Raw genomic sequence first — 21,614 nt, 5'->3', positions numbered from 1 at the left:
AAGAACAGACCAATAGAGGAGTGGAACAGACTAGAACGCCCAGATATAAACCCAAGCATATATGGTCAATTACTATACAATACAGGAGCCTTGGATATACAATGGGGAAATGACAGCCCCTTCAACAACTGGTGTTGGCAAATCTGGACAGATACATGCAAGAATATGAAATGGAATTACTGTCTAACACATACACAAAAGTAAACTCAAAATAGATTATAGTATTTAATGTAAGTCATGAAATCATAAAACTCTTAGAAGGAAACATAGGCAAAAATCTCTTGAATATAAACATGAGCAACTTTTTCCTGAACACATCTCCTCGGGCAAGGGAAACAAAATAAAAATGAACAAATGGAACTACATCATGCTAAAAAGCTTCTGTACAGCAAAGGACACTATCAGCAGAACAAAAAGGCATCCTACAGTATGGGAGGATATATTTGCAAATGACATGTCCGGCAAGGGGTTAACATCCAAAATACAGAAAGAACTCACATGCCTCAACACCCAAAAAGCAAATAACCCTATTAAGAAATGGGCGGAGGATATGAACAGACACTTCTCCAAAGAAGAAATTCAGATGGCCAACAGGCATGAAAAGATGCTCCACATCACTAATTATAAGGGAAATGCAAATTGAAAGCACAATGAGATATTACCTCACACCAGTTAGGATGGCCAACATCCAGAAGACAAACAACAACAAATGTTGGCAAGGATGTGGAGAAAGGGGAACCCTCCTACACTGCTGGTGGGAATGTAAATTAGTTCAACCATTGTGGAAAGCAGTATGGAGGTTCCTTATAAAACTCAAAATAGAAATACCAATTGACCCAGGAATTCCACTCCTAGGAATTTACCCTAAGAATGCAGCAGTCCAGTTTCAAAAAGACAGATGCACCCCTATATTTATCGCTGCACTATTTACAATAGCCAAGAAATGGAAGCAACTTAAGTGTCCATCAGTAGATGAATGGATAAAGAAGATGTGGTACATATACACAATGGAATATTATTCAGCCATAAGAAGAAGACAAATCCAACAATTTGCAACAACGTGGTTGAAGCTAGAGGGTATTACGCTCAGTGAAATAAGCCAGAGAAAGACAAGTACCAAATGATTTCACTCATCTGTGGAGCATAAGAACAAAGCAAAAACTGAAGGAACAAAATAGCAGCAGACTCACAGTACCCAAGAATGGATTAACATTTGCCAAAGGGAATGGTGTGTGTGTTGTGGTTGGAAAGGGTGGGAAAAGGGGAATAAGGGGCATTATGATTAGCACATGTAATGTAATGGTGGGGGCAGAGGGAAGGCAGTATAGGACAGAGAAGAGAAGTAGTGACTCCATAGCATCTCACTACACTGATGGACAGTGACTGTAATGGGGTATGTGGTGGGGACTTGATAATGGACGGAATCTAGCAACCACAATGTTGCTAATGTAACCATATATTAATAATACCAAAAAAATTTTAAAAGTAAGTAAATGTCAGAGAATTTTGTAATAGGCATCATGGTCGTGAAGAGGAGAATTTAATCCCAACAGAAAGAATGGTTCCTAACACTGCATGGGGCAAGGCCAGCAGTGTGGAAACATGGGGCATATTGTTGCAAAGCTGCAAGGGGACACATCAAGGTTCCGCTATTGTGGCAGGGCTCCTGTGGGACTGTTGATCACCTGAGGCAGGGCACTGTCTAGGGATGTTGGTTTACCTGGGTGACATCACAGCAGGATGGTGCTCAACACGTTCCCTGGGTACTGAATGATGGAGACAGAAGGCCTGCCACTGAGAAGGGCTGAGGGACACAGTGAAGGCCAGGTTTCTGTGCATAGGTACTATGGCAAGGAACTGGCTCAGTTTTTTTTTCCTGACTGGGCTGGGATGTTAGGTGAGGTGGTCACAGACACAATATTTACAGTCTCTGCATCGCTAGGGATGCAATATCCAAAGCTCCTCTTTAGACAAACTTTTATTATTGTTTGGGTCTCCGGGCAGTACAAATCCTTAAAAACTAAGACTCTAGAAAGGAGGCATTCAGAATTCTGCTCCCCTATGCTGCAAGACCGGGTCCTTCCCACCCATTTTTCTCTCCCCATTCCAAATACCTTCTATGTGTGTACACACTGTCCTTCTCTAACTGGGTCGCGGTCTGCATGTTTTCAGTAGAAGCTATGACATCTAATTCAATTAGTGGGATCAGGGAACTGATTCTAAATTTAAGTGAGAAAACATAGTTTATATTTTGTGTAAAAAAGTACATTCCCAAGTATAGCTAAGTAATGGTAAAATGCAAACACTCAATATTTCATTCAGATCCCCTGAATGTTTCCTGATTCTAAATCTTCATTCTATTTCATACTGCAGATTCTGATCTATAATTTTTTAAACACCTTCCGTATTTCATCTCTATAGGTTCAGGATACTTTTTGTCCACTTTATGGGATCATGTGTTGAAATTATGACACTTCATTTAAATTAGAGCTATGAGAAATTGCAGTGTCAAGGACAAAGTGCTAGTCTGCTGGTTGACGCATAGTATCAGTGGAACGAATGAGATTTCAACGTTTATTTCTAAGTGTACATGTTACTCCATTTTATTCACTATTACAAACTTTTCTTCATTTATGGATTTAATACATTCATATGTTGATCAATTAATTATTCTATGTTAATTTTTATATGACCTTGTGTTGAAAACAATATGGCATTTCCTCAGAAAACTAAATGTAGAATTTACACATGATTTAGTAATTCCATTTCTAGATGTATTCCCAAATTAAATGAAATGAGGGACTTGAGGAGGTATTTGTACACCTATCTTCATGGCTGCATTAACTGCAATGGCCACAAGGTAGAAGCAGCTCAATTGCTTATCAACTAATGAATGGATAAGTAAAATACACTACGCACAAAATGGGGCTTTATTCAACCTCAAAAGGAGGGAAATTCTGACACAGTCTACAGCATGGATGAACCTTATAGACAGTATGCTCAGTAAAATATGTCACAAAGGGATATATAATGTCTGATTCTACTTGCATAAGGTTCTAGGGTAGTCAAATTCAGTCACATAAATTAGAATGAGATTGTCGAGATCTTGAGGCAAGAGCACCAGGGTGGACTTTTATTAGCTACTGATTTAAGTTTTGGGAGATGAAGAATTCTATATATGGATGGTGGTGAGGTAAACACAGTATTGTGAGTGTACTTAATGCCACTAACCTGGGCACTTAAAAATGATTACAGTGTTAAACACTCTGAACAGTCAAAGCAACCTTGAGAAAGGACAAAGCAGGAAGCATTATTCTTCCTCACCTCAAACTCTATTGGTAAGCTAGAGTAATCAAAGCATGCGGGTACTAGCATAAAGCAGACACAAACACTGATGGAACAGAACCAAGAGCCCACAAATAAACCCACACATACATGGTCAACTAATATTTGTAAAGGTCACTGAGATTGCTCAGTGGAGAAAAAGTCTTGTCAATAAATAGTTGAGGGAAAAATAGTCTTGTCAATAAATAGTTTAGGCAATGAAATAATTGGATCACTTTACATCCCTCACAAAAATTATATTCAGATGGATTAAAGACAACTTGAATCCTTAAAATTCTAAGAACAACATGCAGGGAAGTTTCGTTGATGTTATTTGTGGCAAAGATTGGATATGACACCATTTCATGAGCAGCAAAACAACATTAACTCATAGACAAGCAAGAGTCAAACTCAAATAACTGAATCGCTGATTTGTACACCTGCAACCAGGATAATATTGCATATCATCGATATTTCAATAAATACTAAATAAGTAAACATAAGTAAATAATCAAACACGAAGAAACAGTAGAACGGTTGTTCCCAAGGAGCTGGAGGAAATACGGATCAGAGAGCAGGAGGAAATGCTCATCAGAAAGCTCGCACTTCCACCTATAGGATTAGCTCATGAGGATCCCACGTGCAGCTGGTGGTTATAATGACTCATGCTGTGGTTTTGGTATTTTGGATTATTGAGTATTGCTAAAGGAGTAGAACTGAAATGTTCTCACCTCAACAAGAAATGTCAGTGATGTCCCAACTTAGAGGTTTTTGCTAATGCTTGGGGTGGGAATTATTTTGCAATACATAAATGTATCAAATCAACACATTGCACACCTTAATCTTACACAGTTTTACATGTCAATTCTATCACAGTAAAATGAGAAGGAAATGATCATTCCTGGAAATCAAATACAGTCTTCATTAATCCAATTTATGTCACCATGGTCACATTACCACTTCCTTTTCTCTGGCTCATTTCCACCCCTGTTGCCTTATGAGGATATAAGTGATTGTTTTTAGAGTCTCACCCAGATAATCTGGGAGAACCTCATCCTCTACAAAGCCTATATTGCCAAGTAAATAATATTTATCATACAAAATTCATAAATTATTGGAAATAGGATGTGGACAAGCAGGATATGATGAGGACCGCAACTTAATCCCATTGTAGAGAAATCTTCTAGTTGACTCTATCAAAAATTATCTAAACATTTGAATCAAAGCATGACAGTTGGTTTGGTTTTCAGAATCATGTTTTGGGATGAATTCTCCATTTGGCGCCACCACCTGGTGCCGTTGAGCTCAACCAGTCCAAAGACAAAAACAACACATGGAGGACTACAGGGCCCCCTTCTCCCCTGTTTCTAGACACTCTCCACCTCTGACGTCCTTCTAAGGAGAGAGAACTCTTTTCTCGTGTGGTCATATTACAGGTACACATCCTTTTGCTTATTACAATTCAAGGTCTTCTATTGATGTAGTTAAAATATCTCACAATCATCTCAAACCACTAAGATAATCTAATGAATCAAATTTCATAGATAATGAAACTGAGTACAGTAGATACTAATTCCTCATAAGGAGGAGGTTTACCAGCGACCAGTCTAATCATTTTTGAATAGGTGTGTGAGAGGTCAGCTCACTTACTCCACTATAATCCTGTAGGTGTAATTGGATGACTCATCGTGGTTCAGGGTGACGCTAGTGTCTGACTCTGACTACAACCTTGTTTCAGTTCCTTCCCTGTCCTACATATTTTTAGCAACGTGCCTTCTTGTACGAGAGAGCCAAAGAAAAAAAAAACACCAAAATCTTTGCCTTAGGCTCTTCTTCCATAGACCCTGAGCAAAGATCTTTAATTTAGAAAATAGAAATCAACTCTAAGCATCATAGAGATAGATATAATGCAAAATCAGGTTTCAACCACAAGTAAAATGTACTTTGCCATTCACTATTATAGACAAATTTTGTGATGGAATAAATCATGCACGATGGCACACTCGTGGTTCTATCGGTTTCCCTATTTCTAGAATTAGATTTCTAGAAACCTGATTTCAGAGTAAGTGGCATAATCACAGAGAGTAGGTATCCATCCGATGAGTTTCCTCAAGGCCCCCTTCATGTCCCTGCTCCTCAGGCTGTAGATGAAGGGGTTCATCATTTGAGGAACCGCGATTTACGTCACTGAAGCCACTGTTGTCTTCCTGGAGGAGTCAGTAACTACAGAACTAATATACACCCCAAACACTGTCCCGTAGAAGAAGGAAACAATGCACAGATGAGACCCACAGGTGGAGAAAGCTTTAAGCTTCCCTTCTGCTGATGGAAATCTCAAAATAGAAGAGATAATTTGAGCATAAGAAAAAATTATTCCAGATACAGGAACACCTGCACAGAGGCCAGCTGCAAAATATATCAGGATATAATTAACGAGGGTATCAGAGCAGGCAAATTTGATGACCTGAGGAAGTTCACAGAAAAAGTGGGGAATTTCCAGGTCCCTGCAGAAAGACAGCCGTGACACCATCAGACTAAGGATCAGGGCCACCCCAGTGCTAAGGAGGAGGGAAAGCAGAATGAGCAGATCACAGAGCCGGTGCTTCATGATGACCATGTACCTCAGGGGGTGACAGATGGCCATGTAGCAGTCATAGGCCATTGCTGCAAGGCGACAACTTTCACATCCATCAAAAAACAACACAATGCCAATCTGAGTGATACAGCCTGAGTAACTGAGGTGCTGATTCTGTGCTTGGATGTTCACCAGCATCTTGGGGATCATGGTTGTGCTTAAACTGATGTCAGCCAGGGATAAGTTAGAGAGGAAGAAGTACATGGGGGTGTGGAGGTGGGGGTCAGAGCTGACAGCCAGGATGATGAGCAGGTTCCCCAGGATGGTGACCAGGTACATGGACAGGAACAGCCTGAAGATGTGGGCCTGCAGTTCTGGATCCTCAGTCCATCCCAGGAGGAGGAATTCTGAAACATCTGTGTGATTTCTGGGTTCCATGTAATTGAATCTGATGGGGAAAATGGGATAGAAAGGAAAGAAATTAAGTGGTTCCCAGATGCGCATGAGAAACATCAGAAGGGAAGTTGTTATAAATGCCAGTTCTTGGTGCCACTGGAGACTTAATGGTGAGAAACTCTGGGGTGAAGACCGGGAATCTAAGCTTGAACAAACACTCCCGATGGTTTTATACGTGCTAAAGTTGGAGAACCATATTAAATAAAGAGAAAAAAATCCCCTGTCTACTGCGAAGCCAGGTGAATATTCATATCCTTCCTTCTGCTAATTTCTCCTTTGATCCCCATCTCTCACACTTCCTTGTCCCTCCATTTTCTTTAGTGTCCCTTGTTTTCATTTAACACCAACCTTGTCTGAAACCCTGTGCCAAGTGCTGAATCTGAAGAAAATGTAAGTGATGACATGGCGTTTCCTCCAGAAACAATTCTTGTTTCAAAGAAACAGAGATGAGAGTGATGTTCTCCAAGACCTCTTGTAGAGCATGGTGCCCAAACTTTGGCGTGTCTCAGGATCAGCTGAAAGACGTGTTAAATTCCAAATGTGACTGCCCACACTGCTACTCCATTCATCCATGGGGAAGCAGGAAAAGTGAGCTTACATCAAGGACGGGAGGTGCTCAGTGCTTATCAAAGACTAAGGCCGATCTTAGATGGTCTGACTGCTGACCTGACCCTGGTCGATCATTGTGAATGTCTCTGCATCATACAGAACCAGCATTTCTAAACCAACACTTCATATTTCATAGGTTCCCTTTAAAATTGTAGTTTTTCATCCTCAACCATGTCCCAAAACTTTCCCCTCTTCAGTAAGCTATGTCCACATGCACCCACGAAGTAGGGTGTGCAACAGGATGCAGCATCCATCCATGTATATGATCTGCACTGTCAAAGATTAGAAAACAGTGGCCATCAACTCGAAGCTCATTAGATCCTCCATGAGATACATTTATCTGCACTAGTTATTAATTCTAATAGAAGCTGGGAACGTGTAAATGAGAATTTCTGGGTCATCCTACGGGGACTTCTTCCCCAAGGTGTTAGGTAGTGTGACGTTAAAAAGAAGCAAGAGCTAAATGAGAGAAAGAAATGTGTGGTCTTCTACAAACTAGATGGAAATAGTAGCAATTCCTGTTCTTTTAAAGACAGAAAATTACAAAATAAGAGACATATAAAATATCTACAAATAATTGGGAATCTCATCAGGATATTTCCCGTAAAAGTGCTTCTCCTTGCGGGGGAGAGAGGCAAATGTCTGTGACAGCCTTTCTCATTGGGTGGATTGCTGAGACTCAAACACTGAATTCCATCCTGACCAGCACTTTCTTTGTGAATGTGCAAAATCCTCACTTGCCTAGGAATTCTCATGTCCACATATCTACAATGGGAGTATTCATAAAACTTCAGGTGGATATCAACCAGGATTAGAAAGGAATATATTTAGCATGGTGTGCAAGCTCATGCGACCCTCATTATGACAATTCGTACTGCGAGTTATTTTTCCTGCATGACTTTGGGCTCTCTGCCTGTTTCGTTCCTCACAAGGAAGCAGTGGGGCGGGGCAAGATGAGGAAAATGGTGGAAAGAGAGAAAATCCCCACCATGCTAACTACAGATTTCAGGGAAGAAATTTAGAGCAGAAACTCCAGCTTGGAAATCCCGTCATGTAGAAAGTGTATGAAGGAGCATCAGGCATATCATTATTCATTTGAAATGAACATGTGATTGGTTTGCAGGTTGTTTTCATTGTGGATTCTTCAGTAAAAATAAAACAGAGATAACAATGAAGGGCAAAGTACACAGCAGTGAAACAAATTAAATTTATACATTACACTGTCTTCATTCTAGTTGTTTTTATTGCAATAAATAATGAAGATACATGTGAGCCCCTACATTCTCTATTTGACATAACTTGATAACTTTCCTACCTCAAGGATGCACTAAATGAGCTTCATCTATGTCATTTCCCTTAATTTTTACTATACTTGGTATTACTGCTTGAAAAAATTGCAGTGGTGTGCATTTGAAAACTTTATGTAAATAGTACCATATAGTACACTAGGCATTCACATGCAATCTATCTTTTCTTTACAGTTGATATGTTTTATCCACTTTATTAATTTTATCTACCAGAGAGGACCCCTGTCCATTGTTACACCATGTTTTATTGCTCCATTCCCTAAGTGACAGGTATTACCATAAGTGCCTTCTTTCCTAAAGATGTTTATTAAGACATGTGCAGTATAAAGCCATGCATGGGGGAACCTGCAGATTCTAGTTGAGATGGTCTCTGGGAAGGGAGACAAAGTATATGGGGATATGGTAGATGGACCTCCCTAAAGCACAAAATTTTGTTACTTTATGAAAAGATCTGAAGATGATTCAGCAGAACGTGTGCATTCACCTATTCTGGATTGAATGGGTGGTGGTCATATTCTAAACAATGTATTATACTATCTCTGGTGTTCCAATATAAAATTATTGGTGATTATTAATAAAGAGAAGCAGGTATACTAGGAAGGCAGCCGGCTGAGTCTTTGTGTCTCTGCTCTCTCCCCTGTATCCTCAAGCCCAACAATAGGAGTAATAAAAGAACTCTTCTGGGAAGTGGTATAACAAGAACCAGGAAACGAAAACCTGAGTGAACCCCTTCCCATGACCACACCAGAATCCAACTGAATGTCAGAAAATTTTATAACAATCAGAATGTTTCAGAAGTGTCAGAAAGTCCTCTGCTCAGGAGGAAAACAGGTTCTTCCTTTTTTTTAGAGAAAATCGGAGACCAACAAACAGAACTAGCTGTCTATTTATTATGCAAATGCACATGCGAACCTGTGGAGGAGAAGACGGGCTGGGGACCATGGGGTGCTTGGTTCTGATGATGTCCTGCCTGTCCCCTCCTCACTGCTTCCCTTAGATGCAGGTGCAGGAAAACACCTGGCCTCCTCACCAGAGCATCTAAGTTACCTGCTGGCATCAGTGTGGAACGATCTCTGATATGTCACCTGGATATTGGAGACCGAAAATCTGTCCTCAGGAAGGGCAGAGACACCAAGTGAGGCAGGAGGCTCCCGGGCAGGAAAGGTCAGCCAAGCACGGAGCACAGGTGTGCACCCCCTGACTAGGTAAGCGCTGCTCCTGGAGGTTGTCACGGGCTGACTCCTCACAGTGTCTACATCCCTGGGGGTCCTATATCCAAAGCTGCTCATTAGACAAATATTTTTTGTGTCATTCTGATCCCTGGGCTCTGCAAATCCTGACAAAGACAACCCGAGACAGGAACTCCTTATGGCTGATCCCCAAACCTTTGAGGCCAGGTGTCCACCATTCACCCTCTCACCTGGCCAGGACCCACCTCCATATAACATAAACTGCATGTAGGTATACACACTCCTTTGCTAGTGAATCCTGGAACCTGTTTTTAAGTACCAGCAAAGGCATCTCGATCTCACTGACATACGGAAGGCTGAAGGCAATATTAAGTGTGAAGACAGACTTTATGGGTTGGGAATAAATAATATATTTATAAACTCAGCTAAGATAGAGTAAAATTAGAACAACTAGGGGTATTTCATTTGAAAGTCCTCAAATGTTTCTTCTACCTTAATCAAATATTTCTTGTGCCTTAATATCTGTTCTATTTTACTCAGCAGTGTCTGAGCCCTTCGCTGTGATCAGTAATGATTGTGACCTACACAGAGAGGTCTTTTATTTTCTTACTCATTGTCTTGCCAGTGGGTTTCATCCCCAGGCCAGCTCGCTATGAATTCAGTGTGACCAAAGAAATTAACTGCAAAAAATTCTTTGGAGTGAAAATGTTTATTACCCGGCTTGTTCTCCCAACGGTAGGTCGAGCCCCAGCATCTCTGCCTCTGCCCGCAGCACTGGGCCGAGCTCTCCATGTAGTGCAATGATAGCTTATTGACTAAAGGTGTGGAAGCTTCAGCCCAGCAACAGGCCAGTTACAGCATCAGGTGGTTTAAGTTCAGTGAGGATTCTGGCCCAACTTCCCCACCTTCATCATTGTGATTTTCTGTTGCTGATATATTCTTTCTTGAAGTATAGTTGATATACACTATTATATTGGCTTCAAGTACATAACATAGTGATTCCCCAGTTCTGTTACATGTATTTACTTAACAATTTATATCTTCATTCATCTGACACATATTGAGAGCACACTGTTGCCAGGCTCCATCATGCTTGCTGACAATGCAGTCATACACAGACAGATAGACATCCTTGTGATGGGATTTCTCAGGTCCCATCATCCCTGGGCTGCCCTGCCCTTGGTCGGCTTTTGAATCAGTGGCCTAACAATGCCTCTATGCTCTTGTCCCCACCACTCATTCTGTGTCAACCCTGGTGACCTCCTGTTGTGCTATATCTACATTTCAGTGCTACTGTGTTTCAGTGTTCCTTCTCTACCAATTTAAATTCTGAGTGGTAGACTCTGGATGGGAAAGATTTTCCTGCCCTCTCCTACCATCTATGGACTCCCTCTTTCTCATCTCACAGATTCACAGGTGCCCTCACTGGCTGCCAATCTCCAATCAGTTCTTGGGTCCCAAATTCAGTTGACTGTCTCCTGCTGCTTGGAGGTTCTGGGAATATCACGAATCCAGTTACCTAGATAGCAGGTAACTTGTTCCGGCTCTTCCCTGGGCCTTTTCTGAACCTTTAACTGTTCCAAGTCTACATTCGGGAGCACATGCAGTGTCCACAACATGTGTGTTCACCCATATTCCTCAAATATTGAGGCTCCATCTTTGCTTTCACTTCAGCACCTTTCTGTTGTAAGACAAAACTTCTGGGATGCTCATCCCAAAAAAGAAGTTAACCTCTTCCATCTGGAGGTAAATCTACAGGACCTTTAGATTTAGCCCACTCACTCTGTGTGACATACTTGGTAGTACATGGAAGTATTTGTCTCTTTTCTGAATGCGACTGGCTGTGTCTTTTGATATTTTCCATTGATTTAATGTGTTGAAATGAAAGGGTGCCAATCAAATGCCATCTTATCTCATGTTGGTTTCAAACACTATAGCAAGAAGTCTGGTGGTTGAAAGCACTAAGCTCATATAGAAAGTTAACATGTGGTAAAAATAAATTAGTCAATGAATGAATGTTTTCAATATGAATCATAAGTTATAATTATGTTGTTTATAGTATATAACTAGAAATAATTATAATATTATAAATTAACAATATTCAGCAATGATGAAAAATTTGTAAGGATTGAACATGTGGTACCATCTTATAGGATATGGTTGAAATCTCATAATTCCACTGATTTTATGGATGAAGGAGCATATTAGCACTTTGGCTGTGATACTGTAATTTCTCATAACCTTATTAAAAATGAAGTGCCCTGACTTCAACTCATGATACCCTATGTGAAAGGAAAATATACACTGAACAGATTGCCATTGAAACTGGAAGAGGAATTTTAAAATTCTTCAGTCTTTCTACATTGACCATAGTTAGAAATGTCAAAAAATGTATAGATCATATCCTGCAGTATGAAAGAGACAGGATGAAGATTAAGATTCTGGAAACATTCATGGGATCTTGAAAGAAACATCTCAGAGTGTTTGCACTTTACCATTACTTAGCTGAATTTACAAAAGTATTTTTTATAGAAAATATAAACTCTGATTTCACACAGATAAAAACAGATTTCCTGATGTCACTAATTAGATGAGATGACATTGCTTATACTGAAAATATGAAGATGGGATCCAATTAGAGGACAGTGTCTCCACACATGCAAGGTGTGGGCATTGGGGAGAGAGAAAAGGATGGTGAACCCCTGGCCTTGTGGGGTAGGGAGGCAGCCATCCTAATTGTCTGCCTTCTAGGGTCTTGGTCTTTAAGGGTTTGCACTGCCCTGCAACCCAAATAATAAAATTTGTCTAATGAGGAGCTTAGGATATTGAGCCTCTGGGGATGCAGAGACTACAAATAGTGGTTCTGTGACCACCTCACTCAACAGCCCTACCCAGTCAGGAGCAACAGCTGACCCACCTCCCTGCCATGGTCCCTTTTGCACAGAAACCCAGGGCTTCACAGGGTCCCTCTCTCCTTCTCAGAGCAGAACTTGTGTCTCTATCATTCAGTATCCAGGGAACACGGTGAGCATCGACCATCCTGCAGTGATGCCAGCCAGGTAACCCAACATTCCCTAGACAATGCTGTGATCTGAGGGAGGCATTTAGGACACACACATTCCCGCGAGTTGCAAGGCATGCCCCTGCCTTAGGTGGCCAACTGTGAGTCTGCACAGGACCCCTGTCTCAATGTCATGACCTTGAAATGTCTGCTTGCAGCTTTGCAACAATGCCCAGCTCCCACACTGCTTGGCTTCCCCTCTGTCTATGCAGTGGGAGGAACCACTTTTCTGTTGGGAATAAATCCTCCCATTCACAAACATGATGCCAGCTACAAATTCTCTGGCCTTTACCTGCAACTTGGTGCTGGTGGAGGACAGAGGTGTTAAGTCAGTTTCACCTGAAGCCACAAACGTCCACCTACAGAAAAGCTTGGGAGTCACACTGGCTGCCTAGTTGTGAGGACTGCACAGGAGGAGAGCAGACCCAGACCACAGAGCAGGCTGCTTCCTTTGCCTACTTGCCCCTCTATATAAAAGGAGCAAATGTTTTGAGGAGCATAATCAATTAGAAATGCTACCATCGACCCCTTTCTAGAGCTAACAAACACTGCCGTTCTGTTATATCAACTTCATGCCTATTTTAATCAACAAAATAATAGAAATACAGAAAAGACACTTTCAACTTCCCCTTCATTCCCTGACTCCCTCCACAGGGGCAGCAACAATGTGATGCTGTTCCCCAGGCAGGCTTTCAGATTGTGTTTATATAAATATTTGTTTAATTCAAAGATAGTTGATGTATAATACTGTTTCAGATGTACAACATAGTGGTGCAATAATTATATACATAACTAAATGCTCTCTACAGAAATATATAAAATTGAACTGTTCCTATTATTTATTCCAATGGCAATACCTAGAAGTGGATGATAATGTACGTGAATTTGATAATATTGACTGGTGAGCACTAATTTATGTATACGTCAAAGTTAAGAATTATAACACCTCGCAGCTGGGAAATGCAGAGCTGAATTGTGAGGTATTGTGTAGAATGCTCCATGGTAGCTAAAATGAATGAGGCAAATTGAGCATGCCAGCATCAAGTAGGAGAGCCAAACATCTGTCAATTAGGAAAACCAATTTTAAACGTGTACAGGGCATGACTCTGTGTGTGTGTGCCTCTTAGAAAACCAGGACCAATGCATTAGGTTGCAAGAATACTACCTAATATAAGAAAAAGTGCAGAAGATGATCGATATCAAGTAAGGACAGTGTTTCACGCTGGGAAGGAAAGGAACACAAATTGTACAAACCTGACATGGGGATTTCCTGTACCTCCTATTTAATGCAATGAAAATACCTCTAAGAAGAATGGGAAACAGTGTGAATTGGCTAATGTTGGCTGAGGGTGTACAGTACTTCACTGCTAATCTCTGTAATTTTTACTGCTTGAATTATCTGTCACAAGAAGAAACATGCCAATGTAAAACATATTTAAAATGTTTGCATGCTGTAGACATTTTAGCAAACAATTGAATCTATTGTAGGTTTTCATTGCCTGTATTGATCATGTATCCAGTTTATTTAGCATAAAACTCATTTTCATTGACTTTTGTAAGTGACACGTGAATGATATTTCCTTCCTTGACCAAGACTCCTTATCATTAGGAGTTCTCAAAATCCAAAGAAGAACACCGGGCTTCTTTCTCAACAGCTAAAGAGTTTTCCCCATCCACACAGCAAGCGCAGGGGCCTGGATTAAATTCAGTCCCTGAGTCTATAAATTAAACCAGATAAAGTGGTCCTCTGATGGCAACTTGTATCCTCAGGAGTTGGTAGATCTTGAGTGACCAGGACATGCCTGTTAGATGCCAGGCTCTGGTGCTTCTTCTTCCCAGGACAAATTATCACTATCTGTATCAGTCTTTCAGAATCCTATGCATTTCATCCTTCCCTATCAGCTGGTTTTTTCAATTATATGTCATCTCTTACATTAAGTTATCAAGTTCCTCAAGATGAGACCGATTTTGTAATTTCACTCTTATATTTCTGATTGAAGGTGTGGAATATTCTGAGGGAATAAAGCCATGTAATCTTTATTCCACACCCAGGACTGGCCACAGTGTGTCAGACAGTCAGTGTCAATACAATTTTGTGCTGCTTAAGTGAGAGGAGGGTAGAGGGGAAGAGAGAGAGAAGGGAGAGAAGAAGAATGGAGGGAGATACAAGAGGACGAAATGGTTCCAGGAGTCCCTGGGGTCCATGGTATGGATGAGCATGTTTCTAGAACAGCAGTTCCCAGCCATCAGTGCATATCAGCATCACCTGGGGGGCTTGTTTAAATAGGTTGCTGGGCACCAGCCCTGGGAAGCATCATCAGTAAGATGGAGCGGGACCCAAGTACTGGCATCTCTAAAAAGTTCCCACGTGGAGCGACTGCCTGTCCATAAACCATTCATTTTATTTCATTGATTACCAATATTTCTGTAGATTCTTCATCAACATGGAACCCAGAAATCACACAGATGGTTCGGAATTCCTCCTCCTGGCATTGACAGAGGATCCAGAGCTACAGCCCCTCCTCTTTGGGCTGCTCCTGTCCGTGTACCTCGTCACCGTCCTGGGGAACCTGCTCATCATCCTGGCCATCAGTTCTGACGCCCACCTCCACACCCCCATGTACTTCCTGCTCTCCAGCCTGTCCCTGGCTGACATCGGTTTAACCACCACCACCGTCCCCAAGGTGCTGGTGAACATCCAAGCGCAGAATCAGCACATAAATTACACTGGCTGCATCGCCCAGGTCTGCTTTGTCCTGTTCTTTATTGGTTTTGAAAACTGTCTCCTTGCAGCAATGGCCTATGACCACTACGTGGCCATCTGTAACCCCCTGATGTACATGGTCGTCATGACCCCCCAGCTCTGTGTTCTGCTCATTCTGCTCTCTCTGCTCTTTAGTGCTGGGGATGCCCTGCTCCACAGTCTGATGGTGCTGCGGCTGTCCTTCTGCAGGGACCGGGAAATCCCCCACTTCTTCTGTGAACTTGCTCAGGTCATCAAGCTGAGCTGCTCTGATACCTTCATCAATAACTTCCTGATATTTTTTGTGGTTGGCCTAATTGGGGTGTAACTATCTTTGGGATCATTTTTTCTTATGCTCAAATTGTCTCTTCTATTTTGCGAATGTCAAAAACAGGGGGAAAGTATAAAGCCTTTTCCACCTGTGGGTCTCACCTCTCAGTTTTCTCCTTGTTCTATGAGACAGGTATTGGGGTGTACATTAGTTCTGCCATTACTGACTCTTCCAGGAAGACTGCAGTGGCTTCAGTGATGTACACTGTGGTCCCACAAATGCTGAACCCCTTCATCTACAGCCTGAGGAACAGTGACCTGAAGGGGGCCTTTAGGAAACTCATCAGGAGGATGCCTCTTCTTTAGTGAATTTGTCATCTTACTTGAGTCAGGTCTCGAATGAGAGACATTCTGGGGTTTCAAAGCACTTAACTTTTCAACTACTAAGATTCTGTCAAAATGACTAGGAAAACCTAATGCTGAGAGCCTGAAAAATTGGGATTGAAACCCAATTTTTCTCTGTCTAAATTTGTGACTATTGACAGATGATTTCAGCTCTCTAAATTCTGTTTTCTGGGCCATGCTTGATAAAGAGATTCTGGGCCCTGGGATGTTGGTATAGTGTCTGGGGGAGAACATTCTCAAAGTAAAATGGGACATGGTGGTTAGGGCGGAGAGATGTGTAAGCTGGGCCGTGGTCCCAGGTGGGCACTAGTTTTTGCCTTATCCAGTTGTTATGACCGTGTGGATTTTGCCCCATACGTAGGCCTGCTGGGAGAGAAGGGGGATGGTCTTTCTAACCCAACTTGGTCGTTATTGACTGATCCTTCTATTAAACTGGTTCTCCAGAGTGATGTCATTATCCACTATTCTCGGTTTCATCAGTTGTAGTCTTGGTATGATTAGATTATGTCAATGGTTTGTGTTACTGAGAAATATGAACTGAAATCTGAAGCATTCTTCAGTTATTAAAAAAAAAGCAGCCTAAGAGGTAGAATTCTTCTCCAGGTACATGTAGTCAAACTATTGAAAATATTGTTTTCTAGGAGAGATGATTAATGTGTAAATAAAATTTTCTGTACCCTTTTTTTCTCAAGAGCATGTTGACTGTTGAGGACCCTTATTCTTACGGGTACATTTGCCAATCAGCCAAGCAGGTTCTGTGAGAAACTGGGAATGTCACTGCATCTGTAGTTGCAAGGATGTCCTCAGGTCCTACAGCTATTGCTATTTGACAGGAAGCATTTGACTGATCAGTAAGCTTGTCTTTCCTTTTGGAAATGCACTTCTGCCATTCAAATCCTTTCCATATACTTACTGTAGCAGAATCTGCCAGCTGATGTCCCCAGGGTCACACCCAGCAGAGTTTCAGTCCCATTTTGCTTCAGTGACTAACACCAAACACGATAACTAGTCCTTCCCAGAGGCTGCATCATGTAACTCTCAAGAGCAGATGATTAGGTGATGAGTCATGCCACATTCCCAGAGTCAGAAGTGTTCATACCCAATGCATTCTTCATGTGGCGGGATGCGTGTGTGTGAACTTTCCCTCACCTAAAATTAAACACTAACCATGTTAAAGTGTTTTTATTCAATGGTATTAGTTACATTCCCTCTATTTTGTAACTCTGACACTGTTTCCAAATCTTTTGTACCCTCGTAAATAGAAACTCTATAACTTAGAAGCCTGGACTTCCCAGTTTCCCTCCCTCCAAACCCTGATCATTTCTAACCAAATTTCTGTGTCTAGGAATCATTTAAATTTAAAAATAAAACAGCCAGGTGTTTTTCTTTTAACCTGTAAAAAAATGTGTTTACTTGTGTAGAGCAGAGCATTGTGATGTGGGCCATCGAAGGTGGAGCAAAACTACAGGCAAATACAACTAGGAAAGTTGCAGAGCCTTATTTTATGGAGAAGGATGACAATTTGGGAGGGGTTGTTTGGAAGAAAAGCAGGGGTTCAAGGTAATGACAGTTGACCACTGGCTGAAGTGTAGGGCAAGTGGATCCCTTGTAGGGGATACAATGCACATCATTTCTCTGTTGGGGTCTGTAATTGAGGTGAAGTGGTAGTGCTCCCCCTCCTAGCCTCCTGACTCAAACTTAGGTTCTCTATTATTCTTTTTGACATATCATACAATATATATCTTTTGATGTCTAGCTTATTTCAGTTTTCAAGGTTCTTACATACTGAGACATAGATCAGAACTCCATTCCTTTTCATTGCTGAATAATATTCCTTTGTATACGTGGAATGCATTTTCTTTATGGTCCAAACGTATGAACATGAGATATTCCCACGTATTGACAGTTCTGACTAATGCTGCATTGAGTATTGATCCACAAATATCTGTTTGAGTCCCTATCTCAGTTCTTCAGAATAAGTACCCATGAATAAAATTACTGAGTCATCTGATAACTTTGTTTTAGCTTTCTGAGAAAACCACAAATTGTTTTCCATAGTGGCTGTACCATTTTTTCATTCACACCAGCAATGGATCAGGGTCCCCAATTCTTCCAAAAAAGTTTAAAATTTTGATGAACACCAATGTATCTGATTTTCCTTTTGTTTCATGCTTTTTGAGTAATATATAAGCGCACCAGGAAGTTACTCAGGACATTCACAAAGTTCTGAATGTATTTACTTTGAAGCCACTGTGAATAATGCTGCCATGTGCATGGGTGTACAAACATCTGTTCAAGTCCCCGCTTTCATTATTTTTGGGAATATATCTAGAAGTAGAATTAGTAGATCATATGATAATTCTACATGTAATTTTTTTTCAGGAAATGATATACTATTTTCAATAGCAACTGCACTATTTTACATTCCAAGAAGACTGCCAAAGGGTTTCAGCATCTCCCCATCATTGCTGACACTTTTTCTGTTGTTACTTAAAAAAAACACTACAATCACCCTACTGCATATCAGGGTGCATCACTTGTAGATTTGATTTGCACTTGCTTAATGATTAGTAATGCTGAGCATCTCTTCATGTACTTGTGGCCTTTCCTTTATCATCACTGGAGAAAGTGTATCCGAGCCGTGGTGCATTAGTCATGGCTTTTGTTTGTGGTTGAGTTGTAGGAGGTCATTATGTTTGGGGGAGTATTAATCCATTATCATTTTAGCTCTAAAGTAGTTAAATTTATCAGTCTTCTCACTTTTTACAATGATACTTTTATCCTATTTAAGAAATTATTACCTCTTGTCGATAGTTTCTTGCACTGTTTTCTAGGCATTTATCATTTTGTCTTGACTTTTAAGTTTTGGTAGTTTGAAATAGTTTTTGAGTATGATGTAATATAGACTATAATTTCATTTTTTCTTTTAAATGTAAGAATAATTTCAGCGACATTTTCTGAATGGGATCATCTTTTCCCTGCTTTGCCTTCACTGTCCTCAGTAAAATCTTTTTAATTCGTACTATTTTTCTTTCGTTTCAGAACAATACCATTTCAGTTACTATTTTTTACCTGTGTAATTAACTGTGTAAGATGTTCCATAGTATACCTTGTAAGGCAAGAACTCCACTTTGTTCTCATCAAGTCCAATATTCTGTCTCCATTGCCCTTTCATATAAATTTCAATGTCAGCTCTCAAATGCAATAATATCCCCGATTTGCCTTAAATTTACAAAGCTATTTGAGGAAGATAGACATCCCTATCATATTGGGCATATCAGCCCCTGAATTAGAATATTCTGTCCCTTAATTTAGATCTTCTTTAGTGTCTTTCAGTAAAACGTTATAGATTTTTCCATAATGTGGTTTCACATCCTTGTCAGATTTCCGAATTCCTCACACGTATCTACCTGACGATCTTGTTAGAGGCATCCTTCAAAATCACACTGGGGAAACAAATTGTGCTTCATAAAGACATGTAATTGGTGTTCCTATTTCTCCAATCATCACCAACACTTGTTATTTCTTGTTTTTGGATAGCGACCATTATGACTTGTGTGAGGTGATACATCATGGTAGCTTTGATTTGCGTTTCCCTAATGATTAGTGATGAGGAGCATCTTTTCATGTGTCATTTGTGTTTCTTCTTTGGAGAAATGTCTGTTCAGGACTACCTCCCATTTAGTAATTGTTTTATTTGGTATTTTTTGTTGTTGAGTTGTATGAGTTATTTATATATTTTGGATGTTAACCCTTATCAGATAAATTGTTAAAGAATATATTCTCTCATATTGCAGGTTGCTTTTTTGTTCTGCTAATAGTGTCCTTTGCCATGCAAAAGCTTTTTAATTTGATGTAGCCAAACTTGCTCATTTTCCATTTTAATTCCTTTGCCCAAAGGGTTGAGTCCAAGAAAATATTGCTCATACATACGTTCAAAAAATTTCTGCCTATGTTTTCTTCTAAGAGTTTTATGGTTAGAGGGTTTACATACAGGTCTTTGATCCATTTCAGATTACTTTTGTGTATGGAGTTAGGCAATGATACAGTTTTTCCAATACCAGTTATTGAAGAAACTGTCTTAACCATTTTATATTCATGATTTCTTTATCATTTATTAATTGGCCATGTATTGTGGGTTTATATCTGGGCTCTCTATTCTGTCCATTGATCTACTGGCCTGTTCTTGTGCCAGTACCACATTGTTTTAATTACCATTGCTTTGTTGTATAGCTTAGAGATACGAGAGTAATCCCCCCAGCTTTGTTCTTCTTTCTGTGAATTTCTTTGGCTATTTGGAGTCTCTTTCGATTCCATATGAATTTTAGAACTATTTGGTCTAGTTCATTGAAAGTGCTCTTGGAATTTTGATAGAGATTGTTTTGAATCTGTAAATTGCTTCTGGCAGGATGGTCATTTTAACAATATTGATTCTTCCTATCCATATGCATTGCTGATTCTTTAGATGTGTGGCTTGCTTTTGCATATCCTTTATAGAGTTTTATGAATGAACACAAGTGCTTAGTTTTGATATAGTTGTCTTTGTCAATATTTTCCATTATGCCTTGTGCTCAAGATGTCTTTTTTACGAAATCCCTAATTCCTTGAATATGAAAAATTTGTAGTATTGGCTTTTATATTTGATGCATGAACCCATCCACAATTTGGTTTTGCTTTTGATGAGAGGAAAGAATAAAATTCATATTTATGACCCTGTACCTTTTAATTAATAGTCCATCCCATCACTGTAATCCCACTTCTGTGACAACAGAGTAGTGCATATTAACATCAATGTAGTGGTTCTCTCTGGAGAGGAAAAAATTAGCAAAAATGTAGAGAATAAAGTGGAAGCATGGAGAGAATTCAAATATACATGTTATTTTATTTCTTTATAAAAACGTAATGTAAGATAACAGTACCTTTTTTATTTTGTTGAGTGACTCTTTCCAGGAAACATTGTTTAAAGTGTCTGAACTGTATTTATAATTATATGATTTCTACCCACATATATAATCTATGTTTTCTCACCTAAAATTGAAATTGGGCTTCCAGAGATCCAGTGTCACAGAGAAGTTGGTTTAGATCCCCATGGAGGCTTTTTCTGAAATACTGTTTAGGAAGCAATTTCCCCCTCCCCTTCAGTTTCTTCTACCTGGTTTAAGAATCATATTGACATAAGACAGAATAATAGGGGAAAAATTAATTACATATGTAAATATATCCTTTTCTGCTGAAAAAGATCTAGTTTAACTAGGTCTGAAATAGCAGGGTCATAGGAGATATGGAGGTCCAATTCAACTTTAGTGGATATTGCTAAACAATTTTCCAAAAGTGATAAGTCAACTTAACCACATGTTCAAAGTGTACGAGAGTTCTAATTACCCCTCAGCCTCACCAACACTGATAGTGGTCTTTTTCATTTTGATATTTTGTAATGAACCAGTAGCAGTCTTGCATTAGAAGAGATTTTTTAAGGTTTTTATTTTGGATTATAAATAAAGTTGCAAAGATAGTAGAGATGGGATCCAGTTTCTCCTAAGGTAACATCTTAAATAACAATGGTACATATGTCAAAACTAATTAAGTTATTGGTACATGACTGTTCAGTAAGCTATAGACTTCATTTGGATTTCACCACGTTTCACATTATTCTGTTCCAGAATCAACTTAGGAC

At 40.0% G+C, this 21,614-nt stretch overlaps 1 protein-coding gene and 1 pseudogene across 1 annotated transcript; one reads left to right on the top strand and one right to left on the bottom strand.

Moving 5' to 3' along the window:
* Positions 1 to 5,503: 5,503 nt before the first annotated feature.
* LOC118921314 (olfactory receptor 7G2-like) lies at positions 5,504 to 6,337 on the bottom strand. Its single transcript, XM_057490109.1, has one exon. The coding sequence runs from the start codon at positions 6,335 to 6,337 to the stop codon at positions 5,504 to 5,506; it is 834 nt and encodes a 277-aa protein (XP_057346092.1).
* Positions 6,338 to 14,966: 8,629 nt separating this feature from the next.
* On the top strand, positions 14,967 to 15,901 carry LOC118920879 (olfactory receptor 7G2-like; annotated as a pseudogene).
* The last annotated feature ends 5,713 nt before the right edge of the window (positions 15,902 to 21,614 follow it).

Source organism: Manis pentadactyla, chromosome 12 (assembly GCF_030020395.1).
Source record: "Manis pentadactyla isolate mManPen7 chromosome 12, mManPen7.hap1, whole genome shotgun sequence".
Classification (NCBI taxonomy): Eukaryota; Metazoa; Chordata; class Mammalia; order Pholidota; family Manidae; genus Manis; species Manis pentadactyla.
The sequence above is the reverse complement of the archived record's forward strand: the minus strand, read 5'-3'. Positions and strand labels throughout refer to the sequence as shown.